Below are 16,802 nucleotides of genomic sequence, written 5' to 3'. Positions count from 1 at the left end.
TGTGGTGGCTGTGGCCTAGCTCCACTCCGGCAGGTGTCGGGTTATCTCAGGGAAGTGCTCTATCCGGATATCTATCCTGGTGTGTCTTGAGAGGACAACTCACCCTCAAACACCTCATAGGGACAGTCAGTTAATATGCTATCACAATTTTTTTTAATTCTACAGATGACCGACATTAATATCACTGACTGTAGCTTTCCTGCAGTCACATGACCAAATTGCCCTATAGGGGTCTCATGGGTGGAATATATATATATATATATATATTTTAAACACATAAAATCCTGTGTTTCTATGTCAAAATGTTTTGTTATATTTCAGTCTTCTGTGACGTATATAAAGTGTAATGTTGGGATGCAAGTGCAAAATGTAATTAATTTCAACTCTATATTTGACATGGTACAGGTGTCTTCTTTTTTTAAGACCATAACCATGTGTGTGAGGTCTATACTTTTATTTAAAAGTAGATTTGTTTAAGACAACCAAGAAACACGGTGTGACCCTGATTTAGCCTGTTAAAAAGTTAAAGAGCACATGAGACATCTGATTTCCTAAAGCATTGGAGAGATAATGATGTAGTCTTACTGTAAGTTTGTCTTCCGAGGGACACAGTGGTAGCATTTGTGACTGCCTCAAAAGGCTCTACTTGTTCGTTATTATGTGTTGTACAACATTGCGTTCCTCTTGTTAAATCACAATGTTACTTCCTGATGACCTTTGTGTTGTGCCTGTTCCTGATGTGTTTGTTTATGATGAGTCAACAAACTGCCCCGGCTGAATCTCTCTCATTTAAAGCCACCACTTCAGAGGAACAGAGCAGTGCTGCTTTATGCGGAGATTTTGCTTTGACGGCAGATGAAAGAGATTTAAATCCTTTGTTCTGATTTATTAAAGTAGAGGGTATTGACAAATTGATCACACTGAAATAACTGACAAATCCTTATGACATTCATTTTTTAAAGAGGAAGTGAAATCCATGTGGAGAGGAAATGAAACCCCATGCAGCTGTCTGCTGATGTTTATGATTCGTTTCATGTGACTATTTGAGAATTTCATTGCTTCCTTGTGTACAGTATGTAACGTAGTCAATGTATTCAGTATGTCAGGTCTGGCATTTCGGTTACTTGAGAGTCAATTACTTTTTTTATGGTCTCTTTAATCGTTCCCTCCCAATTTTAATTGTAATTTCAATCTGTTCCCTGGCCTCCAATGACTCCAGGCCTCTCCCATCTGGGCTACCAAGTCACATCTGGCTTCTCCTCTAGGCCTCGCTGGGCAGGGTGTGTGTGTGTGTTTGCGTGTCTGCTGCTGTGCATGTGTGTGTGTTTGTCTGTCTGTCTAGTCCTGTGGCCAGGCTCCCTTTCTCCAATGGGGCCCAGACTAGTTGTGTGGCACATCCTGTCCCTGTTCCCCACTTCCCTTCATGTGATTCCATGGTTGATTCTCCACTTCCCTTCATGTGATTCCATGGTTGATTCTCCACTTCCCTTCATGTGATTCCATGGTTGATTCCCCACTTCCCTTCATGTGATTCCATGGTTGATTCTCCACTTCCCTTCATGTGATTCCATGGTTGATTCTCCACTTCCCTTCATGTGATTCCATGGTTGATTCTCCACTTCCCTTCATGTGATTCCATGGTTGAATCTCCACTTCTCTTCATGTGATTCCATGGTTGATTCTCCACTTCCCTTCATGTGGTTCCATGGTTGATTCTCCACTTCCCTTCATGTGGTTCATGTGGTTCCATGGTTGAGCATTGATTTATCTCCCATCTCTCAGTGGCGGCTGCTGCTGCTGCCCACCTGGCAGCCTGATGCCCAGGAGGCCTGGCAGCCTGATGATCAGGAGGCCTGGCAGCCTGATGCCCAGGAGGCCTGGCAGCCTGATGATCAGGAGGCCTGGCAGCCTGATGCCCAGGAGGCCTGGCAGCCTGATGCCCAGGAGGCCTGGCTGCCTGATCTCCTTCCAGTACATGACTGTCTTTCTGCGGATGAATCTGAGGAGCAATGTTTATGATTCACATAATTCATATAGTTTGCCACTGAGGCTTTTGAGCTCACTCTGATCTGACACATCCAGACAGGAGTTGAATTCAAATCAAAATCAAATCAAATTGATTTATATAGCCCTTCGTACATCAGCTGATATCTCAAAGTGGTGTACAGAAACCCAGCCTAAAACCCCAAACAGCAAGCAATGCAGGTGTAGAAGCACGGTGGCTAGGAAAAACTCCCTAGAAAGGCCAAAACCTAGGAAGAAACCTAGAGAGGAACCAGGCTATGTGGGGTGGCCAGTCCTCTTCTGGCTGTGCCGGGTGGAGATTATAACAGAACATGGTCAAGATGTTCAAATGGTCGGTATGACTGTCACAATCACAACCCACTGGGCACAGACGTCAATTCAATGTCTATTCCACGTTGGTTCAATGTAATTTCATTGGAAATAGGTGCGGGACAAGGTTGATTCAACCAGTGTGTGTGCAGTGGAAATGAACTGGATGATAGTAGCCAGATCTGGTCAACATTATAGATTCAACAATGAATCATAAACAATTGGGTGAGTATCCTCAACTGATAGGTGCGGCAGGGTAGTCTAGTGGTTAGAGCATTGGACTAGTAACCGAAAGGTTAAAAGTTCAAATCCCTGAGCTGACAAGGTACAAATCTGTCATTTTACCCCAGAACAAGGCAGTTCTGTTCCTAGGCCGTCATTGAAAATAAGAATTTGTTCTTAACTGACTTGGCTAGTTAAATAAAAAAAACTGTTTAACAGAAGTGCCTTTAGGAGATTTCATGTTCATGGCAAAAGGAAGCATATGGGAATGTAAAAAAACACACAAAAAAACTTGTGTACAGCTAAGAAAAATATCCCCAGGGTGACACAAATCCTTCAGTTTTGACATAAATTTGACAGGGAGACAAACTTGCACAAACATTGATAGCCTACCAAACGCGCAGTTAAGACAGTGCTGCCATCATGTGGGCAGAAATAATATTGCATTTAGTCATGTCCTGACTCCTGACGCTAAATCATGCCGATCAAGAATTTACTACCACTGTCATCATAAAACATGTATAAAACTCATAAAGGAGACCATTGATTTATCTTTAAAATAAGTGGCTATGAATCAGAATTTATCAGGAGAATTTTGCATACATCACATTTCTCTCTCTCATCATGCCTTTGTTATAAAAAGGGACGACTGAAGGATCTTTGTACTCACAGGTGAGTAGTCTCTGGAAACACTATTAGGGGTGGCAGGTAACCTAGTGATTAAGAGCGTTGGGCCAGTAATCGAAAGGCTGCTGGTTTAAAACCCTGAGAGAAATCTGCCAAGGTGGAAAAATCTTACGTTCTGCCCTTGAGCAAGCCATTAAACTCCAAACAACGACTTTTCCCCGGGCGCCGATGACATCGTTAAGGAAGGCCCAGAGGAGTTGGGTTAAATACGGAAGACACATTTCGGTTAAATGCATTCAGTTATGCCTAAATTGTTGAATCATGAACAAAATGGCTTGTTGGGTTTTACTTTTAGGTCGTTTTGTTTTATTAGAAAGAGGCATAAAGTTAGACCGCTTGTGTTAACAACCAATACTGTGCATCTAAAAAACATCACACCACTACATAATAACAATATATAAAAAAGTGAATCCATTTTACATAGGGGGGGGGGGGGGGGGGGGAACTCTCAGAGAGGTGATCATTCTGACAGCAGCTGTCAGGCAACAGTGATCCGTTCAATAGATAGATGGCTGTTAAAAATAAAAAGATAGTGAGGACAGCCAGACTGATGTCTGTTTGTCACAGTGTGGGTGCGTCCCATAAGGCACCCTGTTCCCTATTCCCAGCTACCTGGTCATGCAATATATAGGGAACAGGGTGCCTTATGGGACGCACCCACTGTGACAAAACAGACATCAGTCTGGCTGTCCTCACTATCACGTTAACAGCCGTCTATTGGACAGATCAGTGCTCTTCCACCCTAGTCCAGAGTATAGATGTTCTCCTCCACAGGTCTCCTCATGCGGATCTCATAGATGATGTGAGGCGGCTCTTTGGCTGACAAACTAGAGGGACACAACATCATCACGCATTGATCATTCCTAATCAATGATAAGTAATTGGACTAATTGAAGCCTATACATTCTTCGTTCATTTATATGTCAAATTTGTCTTCGTAATTAAAAAAAAAAAAAGTTTTGTGTTCAATCATATGTTTACATGTCAGTCGTGCTTTATCGTGTGTTTGCTTACCAGCCTGTCTTTAAAGCTCTTCTGTGAATCCCTCCTAGAGAAGAAAATTAATAGTTGAAATCAACTCAAATCTAAGTTTATTCGTCAATATGCATAGGAGGATACAGCATATTCAGCACATTGTAAACACTACAATGAAATACTTACTCTTAATTAGTTAGTGGTAATACACTGCTAAATGGGCAAACATTTCACATCACAGCAAGATGTCTGAATACGTGAGCATTACCACACTGGGCTTTTCTCGACAGGGGATGTGAGTTTGCAGTTACATACGTTTAAACCCCAATATGACCAAGGCCCCCATTATAAGTAGGAGCAGACTGAGGGAGAGAGAGAGCACTGGGATGTTGATCTGGAGAGAGAAGCTGGGAAGAGGCTCCTCCATCTGGTTACAGAGCACAGAGAGAAGAAGAAGGGTTAAACTCTTGGAGGGATTTGTTAGGCTTTCATATGGTGAGTAATGTTCGGTTATATGCCAGTGGCGTTACTATGTAGTAGTATATAAAATACTCACAAGTGTTTGCGAAGGGAAAAGACTGGTGTTCTGTCTTGGAATGGCTAGATGTGATGATTCAACAGCTCTCCAGTATTCTAGAAAAGGACATTCTGACATTCAATCACCCCTGAGACATCATCAACCACTGCTGCTTGATTCTCTCGAAATGAAAACTGTCATTTCAACACTTGCTCCATCCCTTTGTAGTTTGTAGTTTCCGATGAAATACACTGAGGACTGCAATTGCACTGAGCGGCACAATGTGATTCAAGATAATACTGCATAGAAAATATATGTTTCAAATGTTGGATGTGATTAAACAGCCATAGAAAATGAGTTAGAATCTTGGTCTGAAACTTTTCTCTGAGAGGGAAGTGTCCTCATTTTGAAAATGAAAGTTTGTAAGGCATGTAAGGAACTGTTAACATCATTTTTCTCCATTTGATTTGTGAGCACATTCAGCAACTTTGCGAAGCGAGTTCCAGGGAGTTTGATCATTGATGTCATAACACTGGGAGTGTGAATGTAGGGTGATAGTCCGTTTTCGTTCCCATCTAGTTAGGATTTCTCCATTTTTAACCACACATGAATCATCATTACGACCGTCAACACAACCCAAGAGGTTAAGAGGTCAGGCCCAGGTTCCTCTAGGGTTCACATGAGATTAATACGATCTATTTATTGTATATCTTTGATAGGAAATACGCATCTCACATACATCAGGATCCCATGAGTTCACCCCTTTCTCTATTATACACTTACTCACCTGTGGTGGGAGGAGCTTCTGTAACATGTACAGTGGTGCTTGTTGGCAAAACGGTCACTGGAGCTAAGAAAACAATTCACAAATTCAAAACATACATTTTGGGACAGTGGATTGCATTATGGGCCAGTTTTGAGTTAATTACGTGCCATACAACAAATAGGGCCGGCGTGTTTTTTTGGTGGACGAGAAAGCTAGAAAGACTAAGTTAATTGATTCCCATTGTTGCCCAAGAGTGTAGAGTAGTGAAAATAAATTATATCTCGCCACAAATTACCTTTCATGACCCTTAAGTTTTGAATAATTTTTTGGTCGTTGAAAATGCCATCTATGTCCACTCTGCAACAGTATGGCCCACTGTCTGTCCGCTTGACGTCGAGAATTCCCAGGTCCATTTCTCCCGCGAGGACATCACCTGCCAGTCTGTACCTGTCCGACACCTTGGAGATGACACCATGTTTGTCTGTCTGCGCGAGGATGTTGTTGCACCAGAACGTGCCACATTCTCGTCCCCAGCACACGCGGCTCAAACCCAAACGGCTCACTGAATATTGACAGGACAATGTCGCAGTAGCACCTTCCATCACCTTGAATGCTGACACTGAACACCTGGCTGTTGAGCAGGGGGAAATAAACACAGGTATGACAAGGCTATTTCCTCCTTCCAAAGGTTCCGTACACATCTTAACAACATCCCAAGGTCAACCACGAAACTTTCTCAATTTTGCCTCAAGTTTTTGATCAAAGGGCTATATTTTGTAGCTTGCTACGCATCTCAATTCGGTTGCTATAATTATAGTAAAAGTATGGTAGTCTTCGAAACAGTAGGCCTATGTAGGTATGGAAAAACTAATACACAGCCATGTCGAATAACTCAAAGTAACACCAAAACACATTATTGTATGAAAACTGCCATGTCGAACGTTGAACAGTTAGACCTACTCAATGTAGCTGCGGACGTTGAACAGTTAGACCTACTCAATGTAGCTGCGGACATTGAACAGTTAGACCTACTCAATGTAGCTGCGGACGTTGAACAGTTAGACCTACTCAATGTAGCTGCGGACATGGAACAGTTAGACCTACTCAATGTAGCTGCGGACATGGAACAGTTAGACCTACTCAATGTAGCTGCGGACGTTGAACAGTTAGACCTACTCAATGTAGCTGCGGACGTTGAACAGTTAGACCTACTCAATGTAGCTGCGGACATTGAACAGTTAGACCTACTCAATGTAGCTGCGGACGTTGAACAGTTAGACCTACTCAATGTAGCTGCGGACATGGAACAGTTAGACCTACTCAATGTAGCTGCGGACATGGAACAGTTAGACCTACTCAATGTAGCTGCGGACGTTGAACAGTTAGACCTACTCAATGTAGCTGCGGACGTTGAACAGTTAGACCTACTCAATGTAGCTGCGGACATGGAACAGTTAGACCTACTCAATGTAGCTGCGGACGTTGAACAGTTAGACCTACTCAATGTAGCTGCGGACATTGAACAGTTAGACCTGCTCAATGTAGCTGCGGACATTGAACAGTTAGGCCTACTCAATGTAGCTGCGGAACGTTGAACAGTTAGACCTACTCAATGTAGCTGCGGACGTTGAAGTTAGACCTACTCAATGTAGCTGCGGAACGTTGAACAGTTAGACCTACTCAATGTAGCTGCGGACATGGAACAGTTAGACCTGCTCAATGTAGCTGCGGACAGTACACCTCCAGCCAAGGCCAAAGCTGCCAACCTGTCTAGAACAAAGCCGTTGGAGACCCGTGTCACTCTAGTAGTAAACAAAGGACACACAAAGAGAGAGGCTGTTTCTGTGGTGTTAGTCAGATTGTGGGGGCGGGGCATCCAACTCGAACTACACCCATGTACCCAATCATTCAACAGCCTAAACTCCAATTATTTGTACTGTTTTAGATAACGTTTCCTTGCCTGAAAATGTTAGGAGGACGAGGATCCAACGACGGGGGAAAAACGGTCCAGAACTAGCAGCCATCTTGTGTATCCAGTGTGTAGGAGTGGAGGGTGTGTGCTGGGAACGGGCAGGGTGGGTCAGAGACAGGGCATCTGAATGGGCAGCTGTGTTCTCGTGGGGGCCACTGCTTGTGACATCTCCAGGCAGGACAGCCAGAGCCACTGTGACCCCTCTGCTAACCTCCTCCTATGGCAGGGCTGGGAGCGAAGAAAAGGCCCATTGTTGATGGAATTTTCATCTGCATATACCAGAGTAAACAAACTGATGATTTAGGAGGCTCATCTCCCAGGGTACACAATGTGTTTTTAAAAGCTAACCCGTAGCCAAAGGTTATGACTAGCCAGTTCCCCAAATCCTTAAATTGATGTTGTAAGGATTTTAGTAGTTTTTAACAATGTATTAGTGGAACAACAATTGTGTAGCCAATGAATAATTAGACACATTAGAATTTCAAGTTAGAATTTTTATTATCATGCAACAGATTGGGTTTGAACAAGACAATATACCCCAAAATTGGGTAAAGAAGACCATTTTCCGAAGAATGCCGCGATTATGTGTGACTTTTCACTGCCTTTGTATGCCTGGGTGACGTTGCAGATGGGTGTAGCTAAATGTCCTGGTTAGAGGACATGGAGGGGATAGAAAACCATAGCACACTTCCTGCTAAGTCATTGCTTTTCATTTCATCAGACATTAAAGCTGATGCCATTTTTATTTTGGTCACTTTTAGGCTATTACATAAACAAACTATCTGGTCATCATAATCAATTGAAACATACACTGTTAACAAATCCAATTAAATGTAATTGGTGACATGCACATGGTTAGCAGATGTTATTGGTGACATGCACATGGTTAGCAGATGTTATTGGTGACATGCACATGGTTAGCAGATGTTATTGGTGACATGCACATGGTTAGCAGATGTTATTGGTTGACATGCACATGGTTAGCAGATGTTATTGGTGACATGCACATGGCTAGCAGATGTTATTGGTTGACATGCACATGGCTAGCAGATGTTATTGGTTGACATGCACATGGTTAGCAGATGTTATTGGTTGACATGCACATGGCTAGCAGATGTTATTGGTTGACATGCACATGGTTAGCAGATGTTATTGGTTGACATGCACATGGCTAGCAGATGTTATTGGTTGACATGCACATGGTTAGCAGATGTTATTGGTGACATACACACGGTTAGCAGATGTTATTGGTGACATACACACGGTTAGCAGATGTTATTGGTGACATACACACGGTTAGCAGATGTTATTGGTGACATGCACATGGCTAGCAGATGTTATTGCGAGTGTAAAGAAATGCTTGTGCTTCTAGTGTTAGAGCTGAATACACAAAGGAAGCCATATTAGTAAGGCCCTTTTTAAAAAATAAACTTTTCAATAACACAAATCAACTGTTTGGTTCACTTATCAGCAAACACTACTGATTCTGTAGTGACTTTTGTCTTGTCCGGCTGAATCATTAGCCTGTAAGTCAACCTCAGCCTTGTAACACAGAGCTACTGCACTATACTGCACTATACTGCACTATGCAACGTGTTAACAGCGTGAGCGTGGTGGCGAAGTGTCCATGCTTCGTCAGTGGATATCCTCATAGTCGTCTCTCTCGTTGTCCTCTATCTGATAGACGTTCTCTACAGCCGTCTCTCGAGTGTGCAGGCCCAAGCTGGACACTGAGTTTCTGTACAGGACTGAGCCGCCAGAGTGCTGTGGTCTGACAAAGGAAAGACCAATAAATGCAGAGCTAAGCGAGACGCTGTAGCTGGACATACTGTATTGTCCTTCTACATTGTACTGCTTAGTTTCTGATCCAGTTGAATTTATGCTGAGAAAAGTTTTGGAGTGTTGGTGTAAAATCTGACATAGCAAATAAAGTTTGTATTGATTGTATTGATTTAGGACAGGGCTACTTGTTTTGTACAGTATTGAGAATCCCATATATTTTTCAGCTGTGATGTTTCACAAAAAGTTCTGAACCTTTCTTATTCTCATAGTTTCTACAGATTGTAAAGAAACACATTTTAGGTAAGAGTATTATTATAATATTGATCCATTGACCAAGACTTTTCACATCACCCAGCAGTGCTATTCGCAGAGTAAACCCAGTTCTTCAGCCATTCCTGAACCTGTGACCAAAAACTAGAATCCGGCGTCATTTTGGGTATCAGTTCATAAACCATGTGCCATGGAATCAGTATATCGAAAATCTGCACCCATCTATTTTTCACTCTATATGGTACAGCTGTCAAATGTTTGGCTCCTAAATGAAACTGGTATACTCTCCCCCTTCCATTTTTGTGGTAATGATGCAATTAGTTGGTTGTAATTTTGGGTAGAGCAGACATTTCCATATATTTTTGTTAGTTGCACGTGTGACATAACTTCACCATTCCTATTTATGATATAATTTACAAAGATTATACAGTTTTAAAAAATAATGTTTTTTTTTATTTGAGTTTAACTATAATATTTGTTGTAACATTTTGTTCTGTCTTTTCTGGTGGATTAAAATGAAATTGCAACCAACTTTCAATAGCTTGTTTTAAAATAGTGATGTGGACTGGATCTTTGTATTCACCACTTGGGTCCCGTTTCAGGAATAATGAAAGCCGACATTCTGGTTGAGTATCTGATTATCTACCATTTGTACAGGAGTGGTTAAAACATAATAAAACATAATAAAACATAATAATGGTCATCTGAGTACATCAATAAAGGTTTGGTATACTTCAACTGGTATACTTCAACTGGTATACTTCAACTGGTATACTTCAACTGGTATACCATCCAGACCTGGAGTTTTCCCAGACTTTAATTGCATCAAGTTCATCCTCTGTAATTTGTCTTTCACATGAGTCTTTCTGTACAGCTGTTCATTTTACATTATTAATAGAGAATAAATCCTTGCAATTAACTAACTTTGGTTAGAGGAGATGGAGGAGACTGAAACGAAAACATGTGCTTAAAGTACTGCTTCCTCTTTCAAATGATCGTTTGGTGAGTTATGGGTGACTCCGTTATTTGTAAGTTTCAGTAAATTAGTTTCAATAAATTAGTTTCAGTCAATTATTTCTGGTAGCATTTCTATGCTGAAGATGTAAAAATAATTTGGTGCATTTTTCCCCATATCCAGTTTGCTTTACTTTATAATATATTCCACTTGATCTTTCTTGAATAAGTTCCTCCATTGATTTTAGTTACAATAAGCGATCTGCTGTACGTATGTTATGACAGAAAAAGTCTGTTATAATTTAATTCTGTCCTGGTTAAAAACAACTTGTCACCCAATAGGATTTTGATTAAATTTCAAATTTCCTCGCCCACGTGGAAATTATGTAAGAATAATGTACAGTGCATTTGGAAAGTATTCAGACCCCTTTACTTTTTCAGCATTTTGTTATGTTACAGCCTTGTTCTAACATTGATCAAATCGTTCCCCCCCTCCCCCCTCATCAATCTACATACAATACCGCATAATGACAAAGCAAAAACAGGTTTTTAGACATTTTTACAAATAGAAGAAAAAAAATAATACGGAAAAATCATATTTGCATAAGTACTCAGACCATTGGCTCAGTACTTTGTTGAAGCACCTTTGGCAGCGATTACGGCCTCAAATCTTCTTGGGCATGACACTACAAGCTTGGCTCTAGCAAAGTGACCATCGGGTTCTTGGTCACATCCCTGACCATGGCCCTTCTCCCCCGATTGCTCTGGCGATCAGCTCTAGGTAGAGCTGGTGGTTCCAAACTTCTTCCATTTAAGAATGATGGAGGTCGCTGTGTTCTTGGAGACCTTCAATGCTGCAGGTACCCTTCCCCAGATCTGTGCCTCGAACACAATCATGTCTCGGCACTCTACGGACAATTCCTTTGATGTCATGGCTTGGTTTTTGGTCTGATATGCAATGTCAACTGTGGGAACTTATATAGACAGGTGTGTGCCTTTCCAAATCATGTCCAATCAATTGAATTTACCACAGCTGGACTCCAATAAAGTTGTAGAAACATCTCAAGGATGATCAATGGAAACAGGATTCACCTGAGCTCAATTTCAAGTCTCACATCAAAAGGTCTGAATACTTATGTAAATAAGGTATTTCTGTTTTTTGTAGTTAATAAATTAACAAAAAATTGGGGTACTGTGTGTAGATTTGTGAGTCACATTTTTATCTAATCCATTTTACAATAAGGCTGTAACATAACAAAATGTGGAAAAGTCAAGGGGTCGGAATACTTTCTGAATGCACTGTATGTCCAAACTACTGAGCTACAGAAACCACTGTATATGCCAATTATTTGATGGTCTGACCGCATTCTGTCATCTATCAACACAGCGAGAAAATCCATACAGTACCAGTCCAAAATTGGGCCACACCAACTCATTCAAGGGTTTTTCTTAATTTTTTACTTTTTTCTACATTGTAGAATAATAGTGAAGACATCAAAACTATGAAATAACACATATGGAATCATGTAGTAACCAAAAAAGTGTTAAACGAGATTCTCAAACTAGCCACCCTTTGCCTTGATGACAGCTTTTCACACTCTTGGTATTCTCTCAATCAGCTTCACCTGGAATGCTTTTCCAACTGTCTTGAAGGTGTTCCCACATATGCTGAGCACTTGTTGGCTGCTTTTCCTACACTCTGCAGTCCAACTCATCCCAAGCCATCTCAATTGGGTTGAGGTCAGGTGATTGTGGAGGTCAGGTCATCTGATGCAACACTCCATCACTCTGTTGCTTGGTCAAATAGCCCTTACACAGCCTGGAAGTGTGTTGGGTCATTGTCCTGTTGAAAAACAAATGATAGTCCCACTAAGCGCAAACCAGATGGGATGGTGTGTCGCTGCAGAATGCTGAGGTAGCCATGCCGGTAAAGTGTGCCTTGAATTATAAATAAATCACAGAGAGTGTCACCAGCAAAGCACCCCCACACACCACACCTCCTCCTCCATGCTTCACGGTGGGAACCACACATGCGTAGATCATCCGTTCACCTACTCTCCGTCTCACAAAGAAACGACGGTTGGAAACCAAAATCTCATCAGACCAAAGAACAGATTTCCACTGGTCTAATGTCCATGGCTCGTGTTTATTGGCCCAAGCAAGTCTCTTCTTATTATTGCTGTCCTTTAGTAGTGGTTTCTTTGCAGTAATTCGACCATGAAGGCCTGTCTCCTCTGAACAGTTGATGTTGAGATGTGTCTGATACTTGAAATCTGGGAGGTGCAATTTGAGGTGCAGTTAATTGCCGATTTCTGAGTTTGGTTACTCGAATGAACTTATCCTCTGCAGCAGAGGTAACTCTGGGTCTTCCTTTCATGTGGCGGTCCTCATGAGAGCCAGTTTCATCATAGCGCTTGATGGTTTTTGCGACTGCACTTGAAGAAACTTCCAAGGTTTTTAAAATGTTCCTCATTGACTGACCTTCATATCTTAAAATAATGATTGTCTGTTGTTTCTCTAAGCTTATTTAAGAGGTTCTTGCCATAATATTTGGTATTTTATCAAATAGGGCTATCTTCTGTATAACACAACTGATTGGCTCAAACGCATTAAGGAAAGAAATTCCACAAATTAACTTTTAACAAGGCACATCTGTTAATTGGCAGGTAGCCTAGTGGTTAGAACATTGGACTAGTAACTGAAAGGTTGCAAGATTGAGTCCCTGAGCTGACAAGGTAAAAATCTGTCGTTTTGCCCCTGAACAAGGCAGTTAACCCACTGTCCCTAAGCCATAATTTAAAATAATAATTAGTTCTTAACTGACATGCCTAGTTAAATAAAGGAAAAATAAATTAAATTGAAATGCATTCCAGGTGACTACCCCATGAAGCTGGTTGAGAGAATGCCAAGAGTGTGCAAAGCTGTCATCAAGGCAAAGGGTGGCTACTTTGTAGAATCTCAAATATAAAATATATAACACTTTTTTGGTTACTAAATGATTCCATATGTGTTATTTCATAGCTTTAATGTCTTCACTATTATTATACAATGTAGAGAATAGTAGAAATAAAGAAAAACCCTGGAATGAGTAGGTGTGTCCAAACTTTTGACTGGTACTGTATATCTCACTAGATCAGAATGTTTAAGCCTCCATTTATCCTCTAGTTCCAATATGTCTATGATATTCGTGATTTCCTTAAGTGCATGAGGGTGATTGATCACTGATCATCTTGTCTTATTATCTGCTAAGCCATTACACTTATAACTGGCTATACTTATTTCACCATTTGCAATAATGAGATACACATTTCAATTCTATTTATGATTATATATGTTTGTAAACTTACCATTAAAAAGTACCATAATGATTGAGTGCCCATATAGCTGTACCATGTTATTTGCACTGCTACTGAGTAAACCTCCAATTGTTCTCCACTATTCCAGCCACTAAAGCCTCCTTATTGTTTCACTTCCTCAGTCAGTTGTGGTCTTGGGTCACTTCCTCAATCTGTTGTGGTCTTGGGTCTCATTAGTCATAATTACAGTATTACCTCACAGACATTTACCATAGACCTAATGGTTTTGCTAATTAGACCTACATGTCCCATCGATAGATATTGCACAGTGATTCAGTCACTCTCTTGGCATATTGTGGAGATTCAACTACTGTATCAGTTGGAAGTGTTATAGTAGTCATGATAACAGTCTACTTACATTTGGAGAACCATAGCAACTCTTTCCCATCGCTTTCCTGCAATTACATCAGTAAGATGTTCATCGAGAGAATTCGTTCTTATTATACAGGCAATGGTATATAGATAGTGTGTACTTACTCATGACGAGTACAGACACAATCCCCACCCCTGTCAGAACAAGCAGAATGGACCCCAGGATCACAGCCAGGTTGTGGCCTCTCGTCTCCTGTAGACATCACAGATTCATATCAGTTCAAAACGGCATCTCACAGCAGTGTTTTTGCAGGAATTGCAGTATGTTGTCAAGCTTACTGATTTTGATTCGCTGTAATATAGCGTGGATGAATACTCAGTGGATGTTGTGGTCACAGGACCTACACAATGAGGAAGTAAAAGTATGTTTTCACATGTAAGAATAATACTGCAATAAAAAAAAATAACGATATAAATAAAATAAGACTTCTATGGACTGACATCACGTTATTCGGTAGGCTGTGTTCCGTACCGTGGTCGTGGTTGTCCATGGTCTGTGGGGTTATGGTCACATTGGCAGATGTCTGGGATGTTGTCGGGACACGTGCTGAACTCAGACAGTAAAAACACACTAACTGCTCAGCTTGAACAAGTATACATGCTGTGAAATCATACTATTCTCATCCGATAAGCATCAAGTTATGTCCTGGCCTGTCGTGCGTTCTTTACCTTTCTCAATGGTCAAGCTGACATGATATTTCTCATCGTTGAACCATCCAACGTACTGCACTCGACATCCATACGTTCCAGAGTCTTTCTCTGTGATATTGGAGATGGTTAGAGTGACGTCCCCCGTCTTCAGCTCACCCAGTAACTGATACCTAACCGACGATCTACGTGTCACTTCAGACCCATCAGTTGAGATTATTTCATTGTCACAACCACCAGAGCTCGGGATGATTCCTTTCCCCCAGCAAATGTGTTGTAGACCATGAGATTTGGCATCATATTTAAATGGCAGAGTGACATTCTGACCCTCAATACCAATGATTTGACTGCATTCACTGACTGAAAATGAGAGAGAAGAAGTAGTGAGAACTGAATTTTATTTTAAATCCTATTCATTTACTTATTAAATTAACCAGGCTAAAATAGATATATCGAGCATCACTCACCTGAAAGTAGACAGAGGAGAAACCAGCCTGAAATGCACCGAGTCTCCATGATCAGGCTTTGTCACTTTCTCACTCTCATGTGTCAGGTCTTTAATGAACTCAAATCAAATCGCCTGGTCACATGACTTCCTCTCCTTCACAACTACTGACAGCTGTTTCCTTTGCGCTCGGATAAGCAAGAGGGTCAGTGTTCTTCTGTTTTACCCTTCCAAATATTGCACACAGACTTGCACATGTTTTAGGCAAGTTCACATAATTCATAATTTATTGAAAATAAATTAAATCCAGTGTATGATTGTATGAAATACATCCACAGGTACACCTCCAATTGACTCAAATGATGTCAATTAGCCTATCAGAAGCTTCTAAAGCCATGACATCATTTCCCAAGCTGTTTAAAGGCACAGTCTGAACCACTGGAATTGTGATATAGTGAATTATAAGTGAAATAATCTGTCTGTAAACAATTGTTGGGAAAATTACTTGTGTCATGCCCAAAGTAGATGCCAAAACTATAGTTTGTTAACAAGAAATTTGTGGAGAGGTTGAAAAACTAGTTTTAATGACTCCAACCTAAGTGTATGTAAACTTGCGACTTCAACTGTATGTTTGGATCACCCTATATGTCTGTAGGAGCTTCATAGTTCTGTGGATCTGCATGGTGTCTTAAGTCCTCTCACATGAGTTATTTCACTGGGATGTTCCTGCTGCAGACACGCGGGGAGCTGGCTCTCTCTGGTTCTCCTCTGGTGCGGCTATTCCTTGACAGTCTCCGACCTATAGATGCACAGTGGCAGTGCATAGAAAGAGAGAGGCGGGGGCAGACAATGTTTCAACAGTCATTATTAGTAATGGCCCAAGGTAGCAGACCTGGTTTCAAATACTATTTGAAATCTTTCAAATACTTTACTTTAGCCTCCCTGGAGTTTAAGGTGAGCAGGAAGTTTCTATTGGTTTCATTGCAACAGGCTCAATCAAGCACAGACATTATTGGCATGAGAATGGCACAGCTGTTTTATGGGCTCCTGGCTAATTCTGCTATTTATGTATTTCTTTCTTATTACCAAAAATAGCTTCTGGACATCAGAACATCGATCACTAACCTTGATTTATATGAAGATTTCTACTTCAACGAGTTGGAGACACAGGACATACTGCTCCCACCGGACCAGACCCTAATCCCTGAGACGTAGGACATACTGCTCCACCCGGACCAGACCCTAATCCCTGAGACACAGGACATACTGCTCCCACCGGACCAGACCCTAATCCCTGAGACGTAGGACATACTGCTCCACCCGGACCAGACCCTAATCCCTGAGACACAGGACATACTGCTCCCACCGGACCAGACCCTAATCCCTGAGACGTAGGACATACTGCTCCACCCGGACCAGACCCTAATCCCTGAGACACAGGACATACTGCTCCCCCCAGACCAGGCCCTAACCCCTGAGACACAGGACATACTGCTCCCCCC

General features: G+C 41.4%; 2 protein-coding genes across 3 annotated transcripts; both read right to left on the bottom strand.

The window, feature by feature from the left end:
• Positions 1 to 3,783: 3,783 nt before the first annotated feature.
• LOC110533404 (hepatitis A virus cellular receptor 1 homolog) lies at positions 3,784 to 7,681 on the bottom strand. The gene is made up of 7 exons (XM_021617563.2): positions 7,462 to 7,681; positions 5,797 to 6,132; positions 5,523 to 5,585; positions 4,775 to 4,851; positions 4,534 to 4,645; positions 4,258 to 4,291; positions 3,784 to 4,070 (listed from the first exon to the last, which is right to left on the bottom strand). Exons 1-7 carry the CDS (start codon positions 7,523 to 7,525, stop codon positions 3,986 to 3,988), a joined length of 771 nt encoding a protein of 256 aa, XP_021473238.1. The 5' UTR covers positions 7,526 to 7,681; the 3' UTR covers positions 3,784 to 3,985.
• Positions 7,599 to 15,468, bottom strand: havcr1 (hepatitis A virus cellular receptor 1). 2 transcript variants are annotated; one of them, XM_021617562.2, is made up of 7 exons: positions 15,323 to 15,468; positions 14,877 to 15,215; positions 14,680 to 14,754; positions 14,487 to 14,548; positions 14,313 to 14,400; positions 14,194 to 14,230; positions 7,599 to 7,701 (listed from the first exon to the last, which is right to left on the bottom strand). In XM_021617562.2, exons 1-7 carry the CDS (start codon positions 15,369 to 15,371, stop codon positions 7,680 to 7,682), a joined length of 672 nt encoding a protein of 223 aa, XP_021473237.1. In that variant the 5' UTR covers positions 15,372 to 15,468; the 3' UTR covers positions 7,599 to 7,679. The 2 variants fall into 2 exon arrangements, with proteins under 2 accessions (XP_021473237.1, XP_021473236.2); XM_021617561.2 differs by lacking the exon at positions 7,599 to 7,701 and adding an exon at positions 8,843 to 9,244.
• Positions 15,469 to 16,802: the final 1,334 nt, after the last annotated feature.

Source organism: Oncorhynchus mykiss, chromosome 10, assembly GCF_013265735.2.
Source record: "Oncorhynchus mykiss isolate Arlee chromosome 10, USDA_OmykA_1.1, whole genome shotgun sequence".
NCBI classification, from domain to species: Eukaryota; Metazoa; Chordata; class Actinopteri; order Salmoniformes; family Salmonidae; genus Oncorhynchus; species Oncorhynchus mykiss.
Note: the sequence above shows the minus strand (reverse complement) of the source record. Positions and strands in the feature narration are given on the sequence as shown.